Source organism: Dysidea avara, chromosome 3, assembly GCF_963678975.1.
Source record: "Dysidea avara chromosome 3, odDysAvar1.4, whole genome shotgun sequence".
In the NCBI taxonomy this organism is placed as follows: Eukaryota; Metazoa; Porifera; class Demospongiae; order Dictyoceratida; family Dysideidae; genus Dysidea; species Dysidea avara.
The window spans coordinates 15,568,990-15,587,283 of record NC_089274.1 but is presented as its reverse complement, the minus strand read 5'-3'; the positions used below and the strand labels follow the sequence as shown (position 1 = coordinate 15,587,283).

The 18,294-nt window shown below is 38.7% G+C and overlaps 1 protein-coding gene across 1 annotated transcript; it reads right to left on the bottom strand.

The window, feature by feature from the left end:
* Positions 1–3,624, bottom strand: LOC136248359 (uncharacterized). The gene is made up of 15 exons (XM_066040146.1): positions 3,616–3,624; positions 3,451–3,535; positions 3,247–3,375; positions 3,084–3,161; positions 2,532–2,614; positions 2,078–2,188; positions 1,181–1,219; positions 1,021–1,047; positions 945–968; positions 858–899; positions 776–811; positions 631–715; positions 395–493; positions 196–313; positions 1–142 (listed from the first exon to the last, which is right to left on the bottom strand). Exons 1-14 carry the CDS (start codon positions 3,622–3,624, stop codon positions 300–302), a joined length of 861 nt encoding a protein of 286 aa, XP_065896218.1. The 3' UTR covers positions 1–142; positions 196–299.
* Between the last annotated feature and the right edge of the window lie 14,670 nt (positions 3,625–18,294).

The following is an 18,294-nucleotide window of genomic DNA, read 5'->3' as shown; positions in this document are numbered from 1 at the left end:
TAATCATACAAAGGATGGTCCATTTCTTTAGACAATTGCTCTACGCTGATAAGGATTTCAGTACTTTCGATTGGGTTGCCATGAACAATTGTAGAGTCTGTTACAACCCCCATCCCTTCAACTCCATTCCAATGAAATTTCACTGAAGGAATACATCTAGTTAATCGCAAGAGAATGTATATAATATAATATTACCTTTTAACCCCGTAGTAAATGTTTCTCCAGTTGTAGTACTAAATTCTGTGTGTGCCAGACCCCATGTAGGGCCGAAAATAGGCACACATAGAAATTTAGCATGTTCAGCCGTGGCCACCTATAGGATGAGACAAGCACAAGTTTATCATTGACAGGGCTGGATTTAAGGTTCAGGGAGGATGTTCATTAACATTATTACCTTTTAACCCCGTAGTAAATCTTTCTCCAGTTGTGGAGTGAGCGGAGGAAGAGGGGTGAGCGGAGGAGGAGGGGGAGGAGGGAGCGGAGGAAGTTAGAGCTACATTAAAAGAACAGTTGACACAAGTTAGTGTGAAGCTGCTGTGATGTTGCAGTAGTGTGTGTGTGTGTGTGTGTGCGTGCGTGTGTGTGTGTGTGTGAAGGTCCATGCAGTGTGTGGTCAATTGTTACTCTTACTTCTGATGGGTTTCAGTATTTTTCCATGTTTGTTTTCTGAGTGGTACAGAAATCCGTTGCCTGATTTAATGAACTTTGGGCATTCCTAAATTAAAAAACAAAATACCTTGTAGAGTCTGAGGCATGTACTGCAAAAATATCTTACTTGACAATATACGTGAACATGGAATTTGGTGTGTCCCTAAACAATTGCAAATAACAGTGCCACAATACATTAATGTACTTACATTATCATGGAAAAGATGCGTGATTTGGGACCGCTTAGCTTTCTATCACAGAATACATGATTAAAAAAATAAATCAATGTAACTTACATCTGATAACTCCTCCCAGTCAAGCTGTAGAATATTTTCAAAACTTACAGCATCAATTAAAACAATTCAAACCCACCTGCTCAAACTCTGCCCATCTCTTATCCTACATAAAAGATGATATTTAACAGCAATGTGTTCTTTACATCGCACGCACACACACACACACACACACACACACAGACAGACAGACAGACACAGACAGACAGACAGACAGACACACACACAAGCATGCCCACCTTCCTCATCTCTCGTTTTACTCTTTCTCCTAACATATCCTAGGAAAAATTAGGAAGATTCATAATAACACACTTTAATCTAAAAATATGATAGAAATCATACAGTATCTTACACAACATCACATAAATTTCATAGCAACAGTACGCACACTTCGTAGCAACATCACACAACATCACACAAAACATCACATACTCTTTACAGCAACATCATATACACATCACATACACATCACAGCAACATCACAGACTCTTCACAGCAACATCACATACACATCACACAAACATCACATACACATCACAGCAACATCACAGCAACATCACAGACTCTTCACAGCAACATCACATACACATCACATACACATCACACAAACATCACATACACATCACAGCAACATCACAGATTGTTTACAGCAACATCACATCACAGACTGTTCACATACACATCACAGCAACATCACATACACATATCACAGACTGTTCACAGCAACATCACATACACATCACAACATCACAAACTGTTCACAGAAACATCATGTTGTGGTGAAGTGTATGTGATGTTCCTGTGTGATGTTGCCTTAAAATGTGTGTGATGTTACATGTGTGATGCTCCTAAGAAGTGTGTGTGATGTTGCCGAGTAGTGTATGCTGTAAATTGTGCTAACTCACTTTCTCAGGGACATACAATAATACTTTACAACAAAACACCCCATACAACGTATGTGTGTGTGAAGCTATTGTGTAGTCATGGTGTATGTAAGTGTGTGTGAAGTACGTGTGAAATTGTTGTGAAGCTGCGGTGAAGGGTGTGTGTAAGTGTGCTTGAAGTGTATGTGAAGAAGCTGTTGTGAATGTATGGTGAAGTGTGTGTGTGTGAACTTGTAAATTGTGCTAACTCACATTCTTAGCGACTTTATCAACATTCTCAGGGACTTTATCAACATTCTCAGCGACTTTATCAACATTCTCAGGGACTTTATCAACATTCTGAGAGACTTTATCAACATCACCCTGTGTAAAATATGTACATACTACAACAAAACACCCCATACACATCACAGCAATATCACAAACTGTTCACAGCAACATCACATATACATCACAGCAACATCACAGACTCATCACAGCAACATCACATACATATCACAACAACGTCACATACACATCACAGCAACATACACATCACAGCAACATCACAGACTGTTCACAAAAGCAACATCACATACACATCACACAAACATCACAGACCGTTCACAGCAATGTCACAAATTGTTCACAGCAACATCGCATAACATCAAACACTTCACACACAGCTCAGTAACACGTTACAGTACATCACACACATCACACACACTTCACTCATTCCCTTCATCTTTTTGACATGATCTCTGTATTTCATTGCCAATTTCGTTGATTTTGTTAATGGCTTTGGTGTTTCTGTGGAAGGTGGAAAATCAAAAAATAGACTCTGTATGCATGACATACCTTCTACAAAATAGTCCAGCTTGGTATAATTATCGTCCAGTGAAATCCTGGTAACGCGCATGTGTAGAGTCTCGTCACCTTCTGTAGTACTAAATTCTGTGTGTGCCAGACCCCATGTAGGGCCGAAAATAGGCACACATAGAAATTTAGCATGTTCAGCCATGGCCACCTATAGAGACAAGCACAAGTTTATCATTGACAGGGCTGGATTTAAGTTTCAGGGAGGATGTTAATAAATTTTCCGTATTGTGAAATGGTGAGGCTACTAATTTATGAATGAAACGATCTCAGAACCGGACTGGCAAGTTACCACGTTCATAAATTCTATAAAACAGTTAAAGCATTGCCTCGCTTGTATCTTCAGTGCACGGATTATTGATAATTATGTACATACATACACATACACACATACATACCTAACCGGGAAGACCATGTATTGCCACATCTTCTATATGTCTTAGATGAATGTTCTTTCCCCCAAATTCTTCCATCTGCATCCCTATACATTGACAGTAGTTTCTAATGTGAACTGAAGAGCTTCACAAAGTAGCATGTGAACTATACACGTGCACAAGCATGCAAACCTCCAATATTAATGTACGTGCACTTTGTCCTCATGTTCACAGAAGCCAAACATTGTGCTGACAATTGATGGCAACTTCCTACATCAATGTCCTCCAAGTTGGTGAGGAGATTTAAAATGTTGGCCAATCCTAGTGATAGAACAACAAAATCATATGTACGCCCGTATGTTATAAAAGCCATTGGTATGTAAGCAAGTGGCTTACCTCCATCACTAATGTCACATGATTGCATGCTTAATACCCTTAGCTGGGTACAGCAGGCTAACAAAATTATCCCTTCGCCAGACACCTATGGTCATGATAGGGCTGCTACTTTAATACTAATTAGTACTTACCAAATAGCAAAAGCTTACATCTAGGATCTCCAACCTCCGGCATAACCGGAGGCTGGACACCCTAGCATCATCAATACTATAGCAATGCCTCACGTACAACTCTCTGTAAAATATAACTATGTCTTAATTATACATTTGGTCTGTGTGTGTAAAGACATGTAAACATTTGTGAGATCTTAATCATTCACATGTAAACATTTTGTAAGGTCTGTACCTACTATAGTTTATCCTTCATCTCTGTCCATAGTATCACAGACTGGTCACAGCAACATCGCATACACATCACGGCAACATCACAGACTGTTCACAGCAACATCACAGACTGGTCACAGCAACATCACATACACATCACAGACTGGTCACAGCAACATCACATACACATCACCGCAACATCACAGACTGGTCTCAGCAACATCCCATACACATCACGGCAACATCACAAACTGTTCACAGCAACATCACAAACACATCACGACAACATCACAGACTGGTCACAGCAACATCACAGACTGGTCACATATACATCACATACACATCACAGCAACATCACAGACTGGTCACAGCAACATCACAGACTGGTCACAGCAACATCACAGACTGGTCACAGCAACATCACATACACATGACGGCAACATCACACACTGTTCACAGCAACATCACATACACATCACGGCAACATCACAGAATGGTCACAGCAACATCACAGACTGGTCACAGCAACATCACAGACTGGTCACAGCAACATCACATACACATCACGGCAACATCACAGAATGGTCACAGCAACATCACAGACTGGTCACAGCAACATCACATACACATCACGGCAACATCACAGACTGGTCACAGCAACATCACGGCAACATCACAGAGTAGTCACATACACATCACCGCAACATCACAGACTGGTCACAGCAACATCACATACACATCACGGCAACATCACAGACTGGTCACAGCAACATCACATACACATCACCGCAACATCACAGACTGGTCACAGCAACATCACATACACATCACGGCAACATCACACACTGTTCACAGCAACATCACATACAGATCACCGCAACATCACAGACTGGTCACATCAACATTACATACTAATCACAGCAACATCACAGACTGGTCACAGCAACATAACATTCACATCACGGCAAGATCACAGACTGTTCACAGCAACATCACATACACATCACGGCAACATCACAGACTAGTCACAGCAACATCCCATACACATCACCGCAACATCACAGACTGTTCACAGCAACATCACAGACTGGTCACATCAACATCACATACACATCACGGCAACATCACAGACTGGTCACAGCAACATCACATTCACATCACGCCAACATCACAGACTGTTCACAGCAACATCACAGACTGTTCACAGCAACATCACAGACTGTTCACATCAACATCACATACACATCACGGCAATATCACAGACTGGTCACAACAACATCACATACACATCACCGCAACATCACAGACTGTTCTCAGCAACATCACATACACATCACAGACTGGTCACAGCAATATCACATACACATCACAGCAACATCACAGACTGGTCACAGCAACATCACATACACAACACGGCAACATCACAGACTGGTCACAGCAACATCACATACACATCACTGCAACATCACAGACTAGTCACAGCAACATCACATACACAACAAACATTATAAAAGTGACAGGCCCTAGAAAATGTCACATACAGCTGACTATGTGAAAAGCATGGGCATTCCATGTAAATGCCAGCTCTCACCATGTGCCTTGTTGATGTCTCTGTGCCTTGTTGATGTCTCTGTGCCTTGTTGATGGTCATAGAAAATATATGACAAACACAGTGGGAATTGACACCTAGTTAGTACAAATGGTATTTCACTGTCTGATGATGCAAGTTGGATTCGTGGTATCAATCATCATGCAAGTTGAGATTCCTCAATAACTTCACAACTGCACCAACTTTAAGTGAAAGCCTATGGGGAGGTATTCCAGATGGTGTCAAACTGTTTAAAAAACTCAATTGGATCCCTCTCTTCATTATCATCTGTCAGTATGTCATCTGAGCTAAAATAGGTTCTGGTCTCACCTGGACACGCTAATATATGTATTAACTTTACTTTACCACTGGAAACATTTGAATGGTTCATCATCAGCGCTAACGACATGCAATAATCACATATCTGGGTCATTTTTCCAAGGCTTCATGAAGTGTCTGTTGTACCTGTCTAAGCAAACCTACAAAGCTGTTGATTCACTAGTGGATTCATGTGAGTACTTTCAGTTAATGATCTTAAAGTCATGTGATGCTTTAATCAAGCAGTCCAATTTGTACATTGTCAATAATTGTGTCATGACCATCATTTACTTCTACCTGATGCACTGGTAAAACTGGCAATGATGACTGAAAGTATACTCCAGATAATTATGTTGCCTATCAAGAGTGGAGGTGAATCAGAGTTTTCCGAGTCTTAATGGGAACTCCCTGGTGCAATTCTATGATGTAATGTGAATATCAACACCAATGACAACAGCTGAAAGGGCAAGGAAGATGAAAAAAAGGCACCTAAAGAAGGCTATAGCTAGTACCATAATCAGATCCTCCAGCAAGTTCCATTGTGGTACAGCCCATAGCTTCTCCTTGTAGTAGTGGACCTAGTGGCTGTTTAAAGCCAAAAATTCATGAGCTACAAATCACTACGTAACTTCCACCAAAAGATGCTCCTTCAAATGTAGGCGTACCACTTTGAAATGCTGCACAGTGAAACTATGCTCAAAAAACAATACACATGTGTTTTGTCCACAAAAAATGGGCATGGTACATTATTTAACTCCATAGAGGTAATTATATAACCACCCAAATTAGGCCAATTTAACTACTTTTTTAGCAGCATTGTTATTTATACTCAGAATACTCACATTTCAGTAGAAACACCAACCGAGTTGTACTACTGAACTAGAACAAAGAGTGCACAGAAACAATTAACAATGCATGCGTTTGAACCCATTTGGTTACTATTGGAGTGCATGGTTTAGTTTCATATCCTGAGTAATGAATATATAACCTATGGTGGTATATACATACTTCACTATCATGGTATCAACCAGTGCAAGTTGTCTATATAACGTTGCATGAAGAGATTGCTGTGTAAACACATGAACTATAGTTGCACGACTTTACTCTAGTACACATAGTTAGTATAAATGTTGAACTTGTCCCAGTTATAGTTCCCTTCAATGGCTGTGATGGCATTGTTGTTGACTACTGGTATAGCTACTGAAGATCTAACAGAAGATAATGCACTACTCCACCCAAGATATACATATGCTTAGTCATTTATTGAGAGCCTAGAACCAAGGAGAGAGGGGAAGTATCTTTAGGGTGAGGAGGAGGTGGAGGTAGAGTTTGCCTGCCTCTGAAGAGGAAACTACTTCTAACGTTAGTGGTGCATGAGGTGCGGATATGTTCGACACTGGGTGAATGTAAGGAGGTGGAAGTTCTCACATTTGTATTGGCTAGGCTCTTCAGGTTATTGGTTAGGTCCATCCTGCTGGGAATGGGATGGGATAGAGTGTAGAAATAATTATACAGTGTGACAATATGGACTTCTAATGTGTACATTAACAGTCTCTATATTATATCCTTCACATGCAATCTGTCCACGAAGACCCCTTCTCTGCATTGTTGTATGACTTGTCTTTTTATAGTCAGAACTAGAAAAACTTTGTTATAAATTTTCACCTATGTAAATAATCAATTTAGTGATCATCAAGACGATGATGCAATTCAGTGCATGTATAGCAATCCATTTGCAGTCAAATGTTTGACATTATGCAGTGCTTGTTCCTCTTGACCTTCACAGAAAAATACATTCTGTTGATTTGGTAAGTGGATAACCAAACACAGCATGGGAAACTCAAAGAGCCACCACAGCTTCTGGTGCACTCACATATCATCCACAAATGTACATATCTCATCATGGTCAAGATGCTTGCTGAATTCTAACTGAGCACAATCATGTCCCTTGTACACATAATTGAAAAGGTATTTTACAGATTTAATTGACATGCATGTCTCCACATTAATGTGTGCGTGCCATATTTCTGCAGCAGCCGAGGATTATATGGTACAACCCATCTGTTGTCCACCTCATATGGATATCGATCCATCTACAGATTCTAATGTCTGCTCACTGTATTTCTTAGAGTATCCATTTGTATGCCTTCATCCATACAAGTTTCACATGGCCGGTGTATCATATACATGATTTCACAATATCATGTAACCAAAACAATATCATGTAGTGTGGGATTCTTGTTCACATCAGGTATTTCAGCTGATATTATAGTGTCACTATCATCACAATTTCATCGGGATGGTGACAATGTGGCAATCCACACTTTTGGAATTTAATCGTGTGAATTTTAGCAACTCCTTTACCCATGACATGGCACACTATGATGTTATCAAGCAGTTCCTTTAATTTCAAGTTAAAGTGTAACAAATCTGGTCTATTGAATGGCTGTTCAGAGAGGTTTTCAGTAATTTCACACCACTTTGGATTGCATGTGAAAGTAAAAAATAAATCTAAATACGTAGCTTACCAAACTTTGCTATCATTCTGTTGCAGTGAACGTGGACTTCTTTGAAAGGTAGATGGCAGAATCACTATCCTTCCAGGGTGCAAGTTTGATTCCTCAACTCTATTGCTTAGTTGATCCATTAGATCTTGATAATGTTTCACACGAAGTTGTTGTTGGCTTCTCTGTGTGTAGTCTAAGCGCTGGCTTTCAACTTTACATATTCATCCACCAAGTATTGCTGGAAAAGCTTTTTGCTGTGATGTATTTCACTATACTCATTGTGCATTGCTGGTCTGTATGTGTAAAATTGAAGCATTTTGACATTTGTTGTAATATCACGATTCCAACCGGAGTCACCATTTGCCTTTGTTACCAATTATTGGGAGTTACCCATTGTTACCTTGTTTAAATGTTACCCCTTGACATTAACACCTATCAAATGGTAACCAGTTCCTTTGTTAACCAAATGCTAGCCTCTATCAAATGTTAGTGGCTGTTTTTAACTAACAATATGAGTAACGCACCTTCCTCTGTTGTATCTTCAGGTTGCTTCATAGCTGTGTTAATAACTGTACAAAGGAATTGGAAACGAAAGTGTTATTGAATCGCAATTGGCAGGCTGTAAGATATTTGCTGTAAAAGGTGATCCCTTGGATAGACAGTATCTCAATGAATTGGTGGTGTACAGGTTGTGGAGGCTCACAATCCATACAGAATGGCATATAAGCATATGACAGAGGTAGAGAAATATGAACTGACCAAGTCCACCAATATAAATTGTATGACTCCATCAACACAGCTGCAAACTGGCAAAGACCATTGAAGGTACAATGTACTACATCACGATGAAGTAGCCATGCTATTTGTCAGTGATGATGGTGCATTAAAATTGTTGTAGTATTCAGGTCCTTCTTGTAGTAATTCCCTTGTGGCAGTTCTAACCCCCTTCACCACATATTGCATGACTTACTAAAATAACTTTGACTGTAGTGACAGCATTGTCTGAAGGATTTAACACCACCATCCTGATGTATTTGTAAGGTTCTTGTTTTGTAGGGGCTGGTTGTTCTCATCCCCTATTGGGTTAGGAATGTTTCTTAAGAATTCCTCCATGTCAACATCGTTCAGGTCTCAAATCTCATCTTTCATACTTGTATTCTGTCCACACCATTTCTGACTGTAAGACTACACAGATAATATATATGTTGCACATGGATTGGAAACGACTTCGTAAATTGCACGATACGGTGAAACACTCCTTGTAATAAAATTTACGGAAACGAGGGAATGGCTCCTAAGGAACCGGTACATCAATTTGACAATGGTGTTAGCGAAGCTAGTGCTAGTTCTTCTAAGGATGAAGAATGTAGTTAGTCAGCAGCTGAGTTAAATTGTTGTGAGTCACGTAGCTAGTAGCACGAGTCTGTATCTATGTGTAGGCTCTTAATGCGTAAATACTGAGTCGCCTAACTCCTAGTGATAAAACTTTAGAATTGAAAACTGTAAAAATCAGTTGTATGTATTAAATATTATTGTTGTCATGTGCAAACTACGTAGCACTGTTCTTAATTAGGTAATTTGTGGTGACTCCAAACTCGAGGGAAGAAGAAATGAGTACCACCTTCAGTTCCTAAAGACATTAGAGAGTCTGCTTGAGGAACACAACATTCAAACCACCAAATGAGGCCAGAGGGCAGCTGCACCGTGCAGAGTTGCCATTGAGAATGGAAGCCAGATTTCATGCATGGAATTTTCTGTACTTAGTTTGCAGTAGGATTGAACAGACACTGAAACTCGGGAAGGCCAAGGCTAAAAAACCATCAATTACTATAACCACTGTCTGGAAAAGTTTCCATAAATTGAGATTTAGTAGTGAGGTCCACTACTCATGGCAGAATTTACAGGCATCTCTTGAAACAACATCTATCCTACTCAGTGAAGAAAACTTGTTCTGCCAAATGCTCCTTGATCGACTCATGAAATATTACATTACTAAACAGCTTAGCCTGCTTCATGAAGAGTCACCATCAGTACCATCCCACCCAACAATAACTTTGAGCTCTAGAGAAAAGAACGTAGTACGATATATAGCTGGGTACATCATAAGGAAGCTAAAAGACTGGTACAAGATGAGCAAAAAAGACATAGAGATACAACAGAAAGATCTACGGTATGTCCATATTCTTACAAGAATGCAAACAGACCGGGAACTAGAATACAGTTACGCAGATGAAACATGTGAATGGACCGAACTCCTTGACAGAGGTGGCTTATTTCATGTTACCTGTGAGGCGTATATACCACATTTTTGAAGAAATTGAAATTAAAACTAAATGTTTTCTGGAACAAGCTGGAATGAAGGAAAGTGATCCAATTCAAGGCAAAATAATAACAAGCATCATGGAAGACACAAATATTATGAAACAGTGGGATTTAGTGGCAGCCACTACCACTAACAAGAATGATGAATTATTGGTTGAGATTATAAAACTATGGACAACTGTTTGTTGTTTTGCCTTTGCCAAGAACTGGAATGACAAAGTTATCCAAGATAAATTTCAAAAGCATGGCACCAGAAAGACACTTAAGTTGTATATATAGTGTATACTAGGTGTACCCGTGCAAAATGTGCGTTACTAATGCTCTCTGTATATAGCATGTGGGACACACGCAAATGCGCTTCATTCATATACACTCAATCATCATTACCCATTTATTCAAACTAATGCAATATATTAATCATTACATTGCATATGAAATGCACACATACATCCACAGTGTATAAAATTTTAGTTACATCAACAAAAAATCTGATCATATACAATGTTCCTTGTGTAAGTTGTACCTCAGTACTGTCCTTGCTGTGTAGATTCTACAATTTGCACAAAAACATCTACAAAACAACGGGCTCTAGAAAATGCTACATATAACTGTTCATGTGAAAAATATGGTCTCTCCATATAAACGCCAACTTTCCTGAATGTTTCTTATTGATAGTCATAGAATAAGATAAGCGCAGTTGAAATTGACATCTGGTTAAGGTTACGGGATACTGTAAACCCCACATGTACACTATCGATCATTTTTCATGATTAGGGGTTTGATTTTTCTTAATGCATTGTTATCAAATATTTATGCATTCTTAACTTCTCATAAATCGACATGGAATTCAAATGTTGTTATGGAAACATGAGTTGTCCCCATGCCAAACAGTGAAAACTGTGAACCAAAAATCAGACCAATGAAGAACCATGAGAACTTACTAACAATTCTAAGGTTTGAAGAACATCACTTGTGAGGGACTGACAAGAGGATTTGTGAATAATGTGTATAGTTGCTGAAATATGACTACAATATGGCGTAAAGCAAGACACTGTGGTCACAAAATTAATTTTTAAATTGATATCACAAGCACTAGAAACATTATTTCTAACAAATGGCTCCGTCAGGACCTAGACAAGAAGCCAGACTAGTAGTCTGTTTATACAAAATGTTAACAACTAGTTTGACAGTCCTGATTTTTGGTTCAGGAAAATATCGCCATTAGTCAGCAAAACTACGCATGCGCTTACAGGTGTGCCAGTTGCTAAGTGTGTTGTATCTATGTTATCTTGTACTGTTACGTGTGTTTTCTTGTACCTTGTAACTGTCCAGTCAGCACGCTATTATTCTCCCAACAATTTAAGCCTGTACCAGCTGATACAAAACACAACACCAAGCCCGCCTTAATTACGTAATAAAATTTTTGTTTGACAGTCGCTCACTATCCCGTAACCTTAAGACAAATGGCATGTCACTGTCTGATGGTGCAAGTTGTATGTGTGGTATTAACACTCTGCTGTTGACTGCTGTACCAATTAGGATTGCAGCGTCAATGCAATTCTCATGTAGATGGCATATCAATAGGCATGTGCCATTATACAGTCCCTCATGTAAATTGAGGCTCCGCAGTAGCATCACAACTGCACCAGCATCACAACTGCACCAACTTTAAGTGACAGCCTGTGGGGTGGCAGTGTCAAACTGTTCAGAAATTCAATTGGATATTGTGTCCTCTCCTCATCATCATCCATTAAGATGTCATCAGAGCTAAAATAGGTTCTAGCATCTTCTGGAATACACTGCAGTATGGGTTCATTCAACCTCAATGATTCATCATTAGTTGGGCACGGTATCACATGATCTGCAAAAGCGTGTCCGTCAAATTTATCACCAAAATTAATACTGATGTTACCACTGAATTGGTTACACATCTATAGGGTATTGCAACACATCCTTCAAATGGCTGATTACTCTTCACTAGTAATTCATTATTGTAGTTCTCTTGTATGTACACATACACCATACAAGTGCAGTATACTGTACTTGTATGGCTTCGTGTAGTTTTGGTAAGGCCCATTGCTATCACCAGGTGTTGGTGCATCTCTGCATACAGCCAATCCAATTCTCTGTGCATTTTCAAATATAGTATCGGCCATTGATGCAGCCCCTTTTGTGTATTTACTCTTTGGACGATCATTGGTCTGGAGAAGTGCCCTTGTGAAGCGCCTCAATACCTGTAGAATTAATGATGAGTACTATACATTCAATGTATTCAATTATTGTTTCAGTTATCCTAACACTGTGCAAATATACTGGGCATTGTCAGTCACTCCGCAAAGTAAATTACATTGGGGTGTCCTTAGTATTGAGGAATTTACATTACATAAGAGTCTATGCTCAAACACTCTACTAGAGCATACATATATGCTTACTCTAATAAGCACAAACTTACAATGAATAGTGAAATGGATGGTGAGCATTCAATTGAGGTGTCAAGGTGGTATTAATATAGTTCCTTATCACCATTGCTGTAGTTGGCCTTAGTCAATTTAACAGTGACTTATGTTCAAACAAAACATTCTAATAAAGCATATGCTAACCCTAATAGAACGCACATTCTTGGTGCTGTGCTAACAGAGGTGTCTGGATAACATTATACTCTCTATATTACCTCTGATTGTGTAATTAATGAAGAGTGAGCAGTGATGTGTAAGTGTCTCTTGTGGACTATCTCTGCTTACAGTTGTGTAGGCAGGAGGTGTGGCTTCTTGTCTCATAGTAGCGTGTGAGTGTATCCTGCTAGTTAAAGGTGTCTTGTCTACTGCAGACTCCGTATTCTTTTCTGTGGGAAGTGTCCGTTGCTCCAGTGTATTGCTATGAATTAGCTATCACAATGCTTTGGATCCCTCCTTTTATACTTGCTGGTGTGATTGCCGGATGGTATCGTACACACCTGATCACATGATCTATCTACTTTGTGATTGGTTAAATTAGGAAAAAGCAATTGATCCTCTTTTAGTGAAAGCTTTTAGATAAATATTATTGATGACATCATTTGACTTCCTATTAGCAATGCATGTGTATCGGGATGCCGTAAGATTTTCCGTACATGTTTAATGGCGATTTGCTGAGAAAATTAATGGAATGCAAAGGTACACCCATATGGATAGAAACGAAAACCACCTTATGACACATTGTTTTGGGAGGCTAGAGAATTTGGAGTGAATCAATGATGAATTGTAGGAGGAGTTTGTATTTGAAGTCTTCGTAGGCCTGGATTTTCCAGCCAGGGAACTAATGGGCAAGGCAAGATGAAACAAAGGCACCAGGAGAATGCTAGCACCATAATCAGAGCCTCCAGCAAGTTTCAGTGTGATCCAAGGCTTCTCCTTGTAATAGTGGCTACTTAAAGCCAAAAATCCATGAATAACAAATTTCCACCTCACCTCCACCAAAAGACGTGCCTTCAAACATAGATTAACGGCGCACCCCTCCGAAGTGCATCCGCCCATGAGCCAAGATGCTATGCTTGAAAAATGTGTGCGTGGGCAGTTGGGAATTAGTATATAGATTTATACAACATAATGTATAGTAGTATAAGTTAACTAAACTACTGTAGGTGCCGAGTTTTCTTCCTTTTTGGGAGGGGTTGACTTGGGCTACTTATATGTGTTTCAGTGGTATTGTACTGAACATTCATTGTCTTTAGATCTTTGTAAACACAGGCCTGCTGAATAAGGGTGGCAGTGTTCTCTCTAAATTGCTCTACCGTGGGATTATCTGCCCCTCCTCCACGATGTTGCCGTGAAAAGTACTTTTCCAATGAATCTTGGCTAAAGACTTCATTTAGTAGGTAGTGCATGTTAGGTTGCTGAAGAAGGTCTGATGCCACACTCTGCACATTTTGCTGGTCAATTCCATCAAGTACTAGCTACTCCATTGTTCTCAATTTCATTCATAACTTGTTGTACAGTCTTGTATTTCTTTGTCTTTCAATCCTCTTAGCCTTTTCTAAATTCCTCATTCGCTCATCCTTCTGTTCTGAATCAAGACAACAATAATTGACGTAGCTGTCGTGGCTAGTGTAATCAACAGTATGAGTAGTCTTCTTTCTTTCCCTGTATCTGTCAATATATAATCTTGTTTAAAATTTGAACAACGGTGAACACTCTGATGGCAGATTAATTCACAGTCACTTGTTCTTACAGTTCTTGTGTTATAACTTCCCTGTCTGTTTTCAATAAAAGCAATTAATTCTGAGCACAAATTGTACTTCTCACCTCCTCGATCTGCAAGCAACTTCACAAAATCATCTTCAGTACTCCCAGGGCATAAGCGTGCTTTTTAAATTGTGTTTAAAACTAGCTGAAGACAAGTCTTACTGAGCAGCAAAATTGGAAGTCCTTGAATGACTGAGTTGCTGCTTGATAGTTCTTGTCCAAAAATAAAAGCTTGCCAGCTGAAATCTTGTGACACACAAACTGAGCGCATGACTACAGGTGGATTACTTCCTATAATACAAAACTGTACACTGTCTGTTTCAGTATTGATAATTGTTCATTCTGGTGGTATGATAGAATGTGCTGGTTTCGCTGATTGAAATGTTAATAGTTCAGAGTCTCCCTGTTGCTGTACATTTGATGTTAGAGGTTAAAGTGGTGTCCGACTATTTTCTGCCTCTGTTAGATTCTTACGTAAAGCTTGGCCTTTCCTTTCATCATTCTTTGTTCTCTTAAATCTAGTTCACAATCCTTTCACCTTGCATCCATGCATGGCACTACCAGCAGATACAATTAGCTTTGTAATAACAATAAATATTATGCTTCTTATGGCTATCATAGCTAACTGTAGAGCTTACTGATGTTAATATATAATATGGTACAAATGATCAACATGCAAGTTGAATGGACACATGCAGTTGATGAGTCAGTGCACGAAGTACGTAATTTATAGCTAGTTCACCTATGAAGTATGAGCGCCAAAGGTAAGCACTGGATTAATACGCTGTTAGGTAAACAATTTGTAACACAGTTTGTTTACAACTTTCAGAACAAATTGTCGTAAACCGCAATATCAGCTGGTATAGCTAGCTACGTAGCTATACAGCTACGAGAAATTCACATCTCCGGCTGCAAACGACTGTAATTATCCCCGCCTATCTTGATACCACTTCACGTAATTAGTCACAACTATAACTAAAGAAACAAAACAATTGTTGCTCATTCACATATGGCCAGGCATTAGACAACATCTTATTCCGTTGCGAAGGTTTGCCTACACAAACATAGCATTAGATATACACGATAATTTTGTTGTTAAAACTTGCCAGACCGTCATATAGGCATTTTAAATAGTAAAAGAAATAAAGAAACACAGTTGTTTTTACAGGATATAACTAGCGACTACCACGGTTAAAGATTAGCCTACACAAACATAGTTATACCGTACACTTACCTATAAAACCATGACGTACTATTGAACTACCGTATAGCGGGTTTTTACTGCACCTATAATTTATCACGAATCTTAAAAGCGTGACACAAATTTCCGCGAACGCAGCTATCCGTGAAAATAAAATCCACTGATTTTATTATTTCAATTACTAGAAACGCATTGAAAGAGGTGATGAAAGCGTTGTTAAGCAGTTATATACATGGCTATCATGTTTATAAAGATATTTTGGACTCCTAGCTATCATTGGCGAGGAACTTCCTTGTGGGGATGTGTGCCGCTGCGTGACGACCCAACAGTAGTGGGACACTTACTGCGTGCCCTCTCAAGGATATGCAGTTTGTTTTCGTTTCACGATGGCATAACAATATGTATCGAGTTACAGGGCAGGAAGACACGAAAAGTTGAAAACACACAATATAAATAAGTGCAAATTTAATTATCGCGACTAGTCACTGTTCGCAAAAATATAGTCTTCGCGGTAAAAACCTGCTATACGGTAGTTGATGTATAGCACTGATACAAATCTAGGACGATAAATTACACTCTTTAGTATTAACACTGCTAGAAAGTGCAGATAACGATTTCAAACTCTTAAGAATCGCGCTCTTCTGAACTGGTCCTTCACAACGCATTCCATATAATATCATGACATTGTATTACAAGGACTGTACACTATTCGGCACGTTTCCAATCCACGTGCAACATATATAAGATAATAGTAGAGCGGCTAAGCAAAAAAAATGTTCGCTTTTTGATAAAAGCACCAAACTTGGTACAATATTTGCTTAATTCATACTATTTCATAATAGATACGGTGCCATTAAAGTTACCAATCATATCGTACTCAAAGAACCTGACAACTAAAATTACTAGAAAATGTATTTGGGAAGCCATAAAAGTGCCCCATAGGAAATATGCTGCAACTTTGCATCTGCTTAGACAAGCAAGGGATAGTCATATCCAAAAGCTGATCAAGGGAGATGTCCATCCAGGTCATTAGCTTGCCATGTTAAGAAGCATGGAGAGTCATGGGATATGAAGCCATAGATGTACAATATATTATTTCTATTGGATAGTACCTGTACTTTTAACACTGAAATATTGGCTCGATTAGAAGTGTTTTAAAAAACAGTTTATTTTACCACAGTTTGAAGATTTTTTTATTGCACCTGTAAATTTGAGATACTTGCACATGTAAATTTGAGATACTTAATGTGATTTAAGCAAAAATGTAAGATATTGGATGCACTTGTATGGTTTTCTGACCAGCTAGAAATAGGCTTATAACCCAGTTTAAAAGTTTCAAAACATTCCCTAAGGCAATAAGTTTGACGTATCAACATCCACAGAAAATTTGATACTTTTATCACAAAGTGAACCATTTCATCAAAATTTGTTGCTTAGTTGCTCTACTATAAAGCTTTTCAGTACTTTTGAACAGTCTCTATTGGTGTTACCACATTTGTCCACAGCTATTATTCATCATATCCATCCAAGAAGCATAGACAATATATTAGAGACAAACCAACAGTGCATTTGGTTAGAATGTCATTGATCAGTCAGTGATGTTCACTGGAATTTGTCACAAAAAGTATTGAGCTGTTGTCACAGTGAATGCACGACGCACCCTCTATCTAATATATAACGCTTAATTTGTGCCTACATATCAAACTATAATACTGTTTCTTACTTTGCCACTTCAGTGAATAAGTCTCCTTTGTTTGTTTCATTGTTCAGCCTGTCAATCAAAAATGTGAAAAAGTCATGAGCATTTTGTTGGTGACTATTCTTAACAGTTAGTAAGTAGCTCATCAACTCACAATTAATTCTCTTACAGGTTTAACATGTATTCTGGTCTTTAACCAGAAAGGACTTGTCTTAGTTCCACTGGTGCCACAGAGGGAAAGGAATTCCCTACATATACATTTATGCTTGCCAGATCTATAACATGAGCTTCTCCAACCTTTCTCATGCTTGTCTTTCTCTACTGCTTTTGTCTTCATTGCTATACAAAAGAATTGATGAGTAATTCAGAGTCGTTTATTACAGCAAATATGAATATACATATGCGAGAAAATGCTGTAGTGGCTTTATCTATTCTTGTCCATTTTGGAACTAGAGTACCACTGTTGTCAAGATTCATACGCCTTCCTTTGCCTTTGTCTATAATATAATAAAACATTTGATAACAAACTGCCCACTTTAACATATGAATACACACTACACAAGTACATGTCATCATAGACAACTATTTCACTACACAAGTAAACTAACTGCTACTATATGATAACAATTTTATTTGAGAATGTTATTCTTATTAAATAAGAAAACT

Bases quoted from the DNA above. Each gene is read 5' to 3' on its own strand.
- LOC136248359 (XM_066040146.1), bottom strand. The intron at 2,189-2,531 runs GTGTGTGTGATG...TATTTTACACAG, and splicing joins AGATGAAGGGAATGAGTGAA to GGTGATGTTGATAAAGTCTC. The intron at 900-944 runs GTAAGTTACATT...ATTCTGTGATAG, and splicing joins ACTGGGAGGAGTTATCAGAT to AAAGCTAAGCGGTCCCAAAT.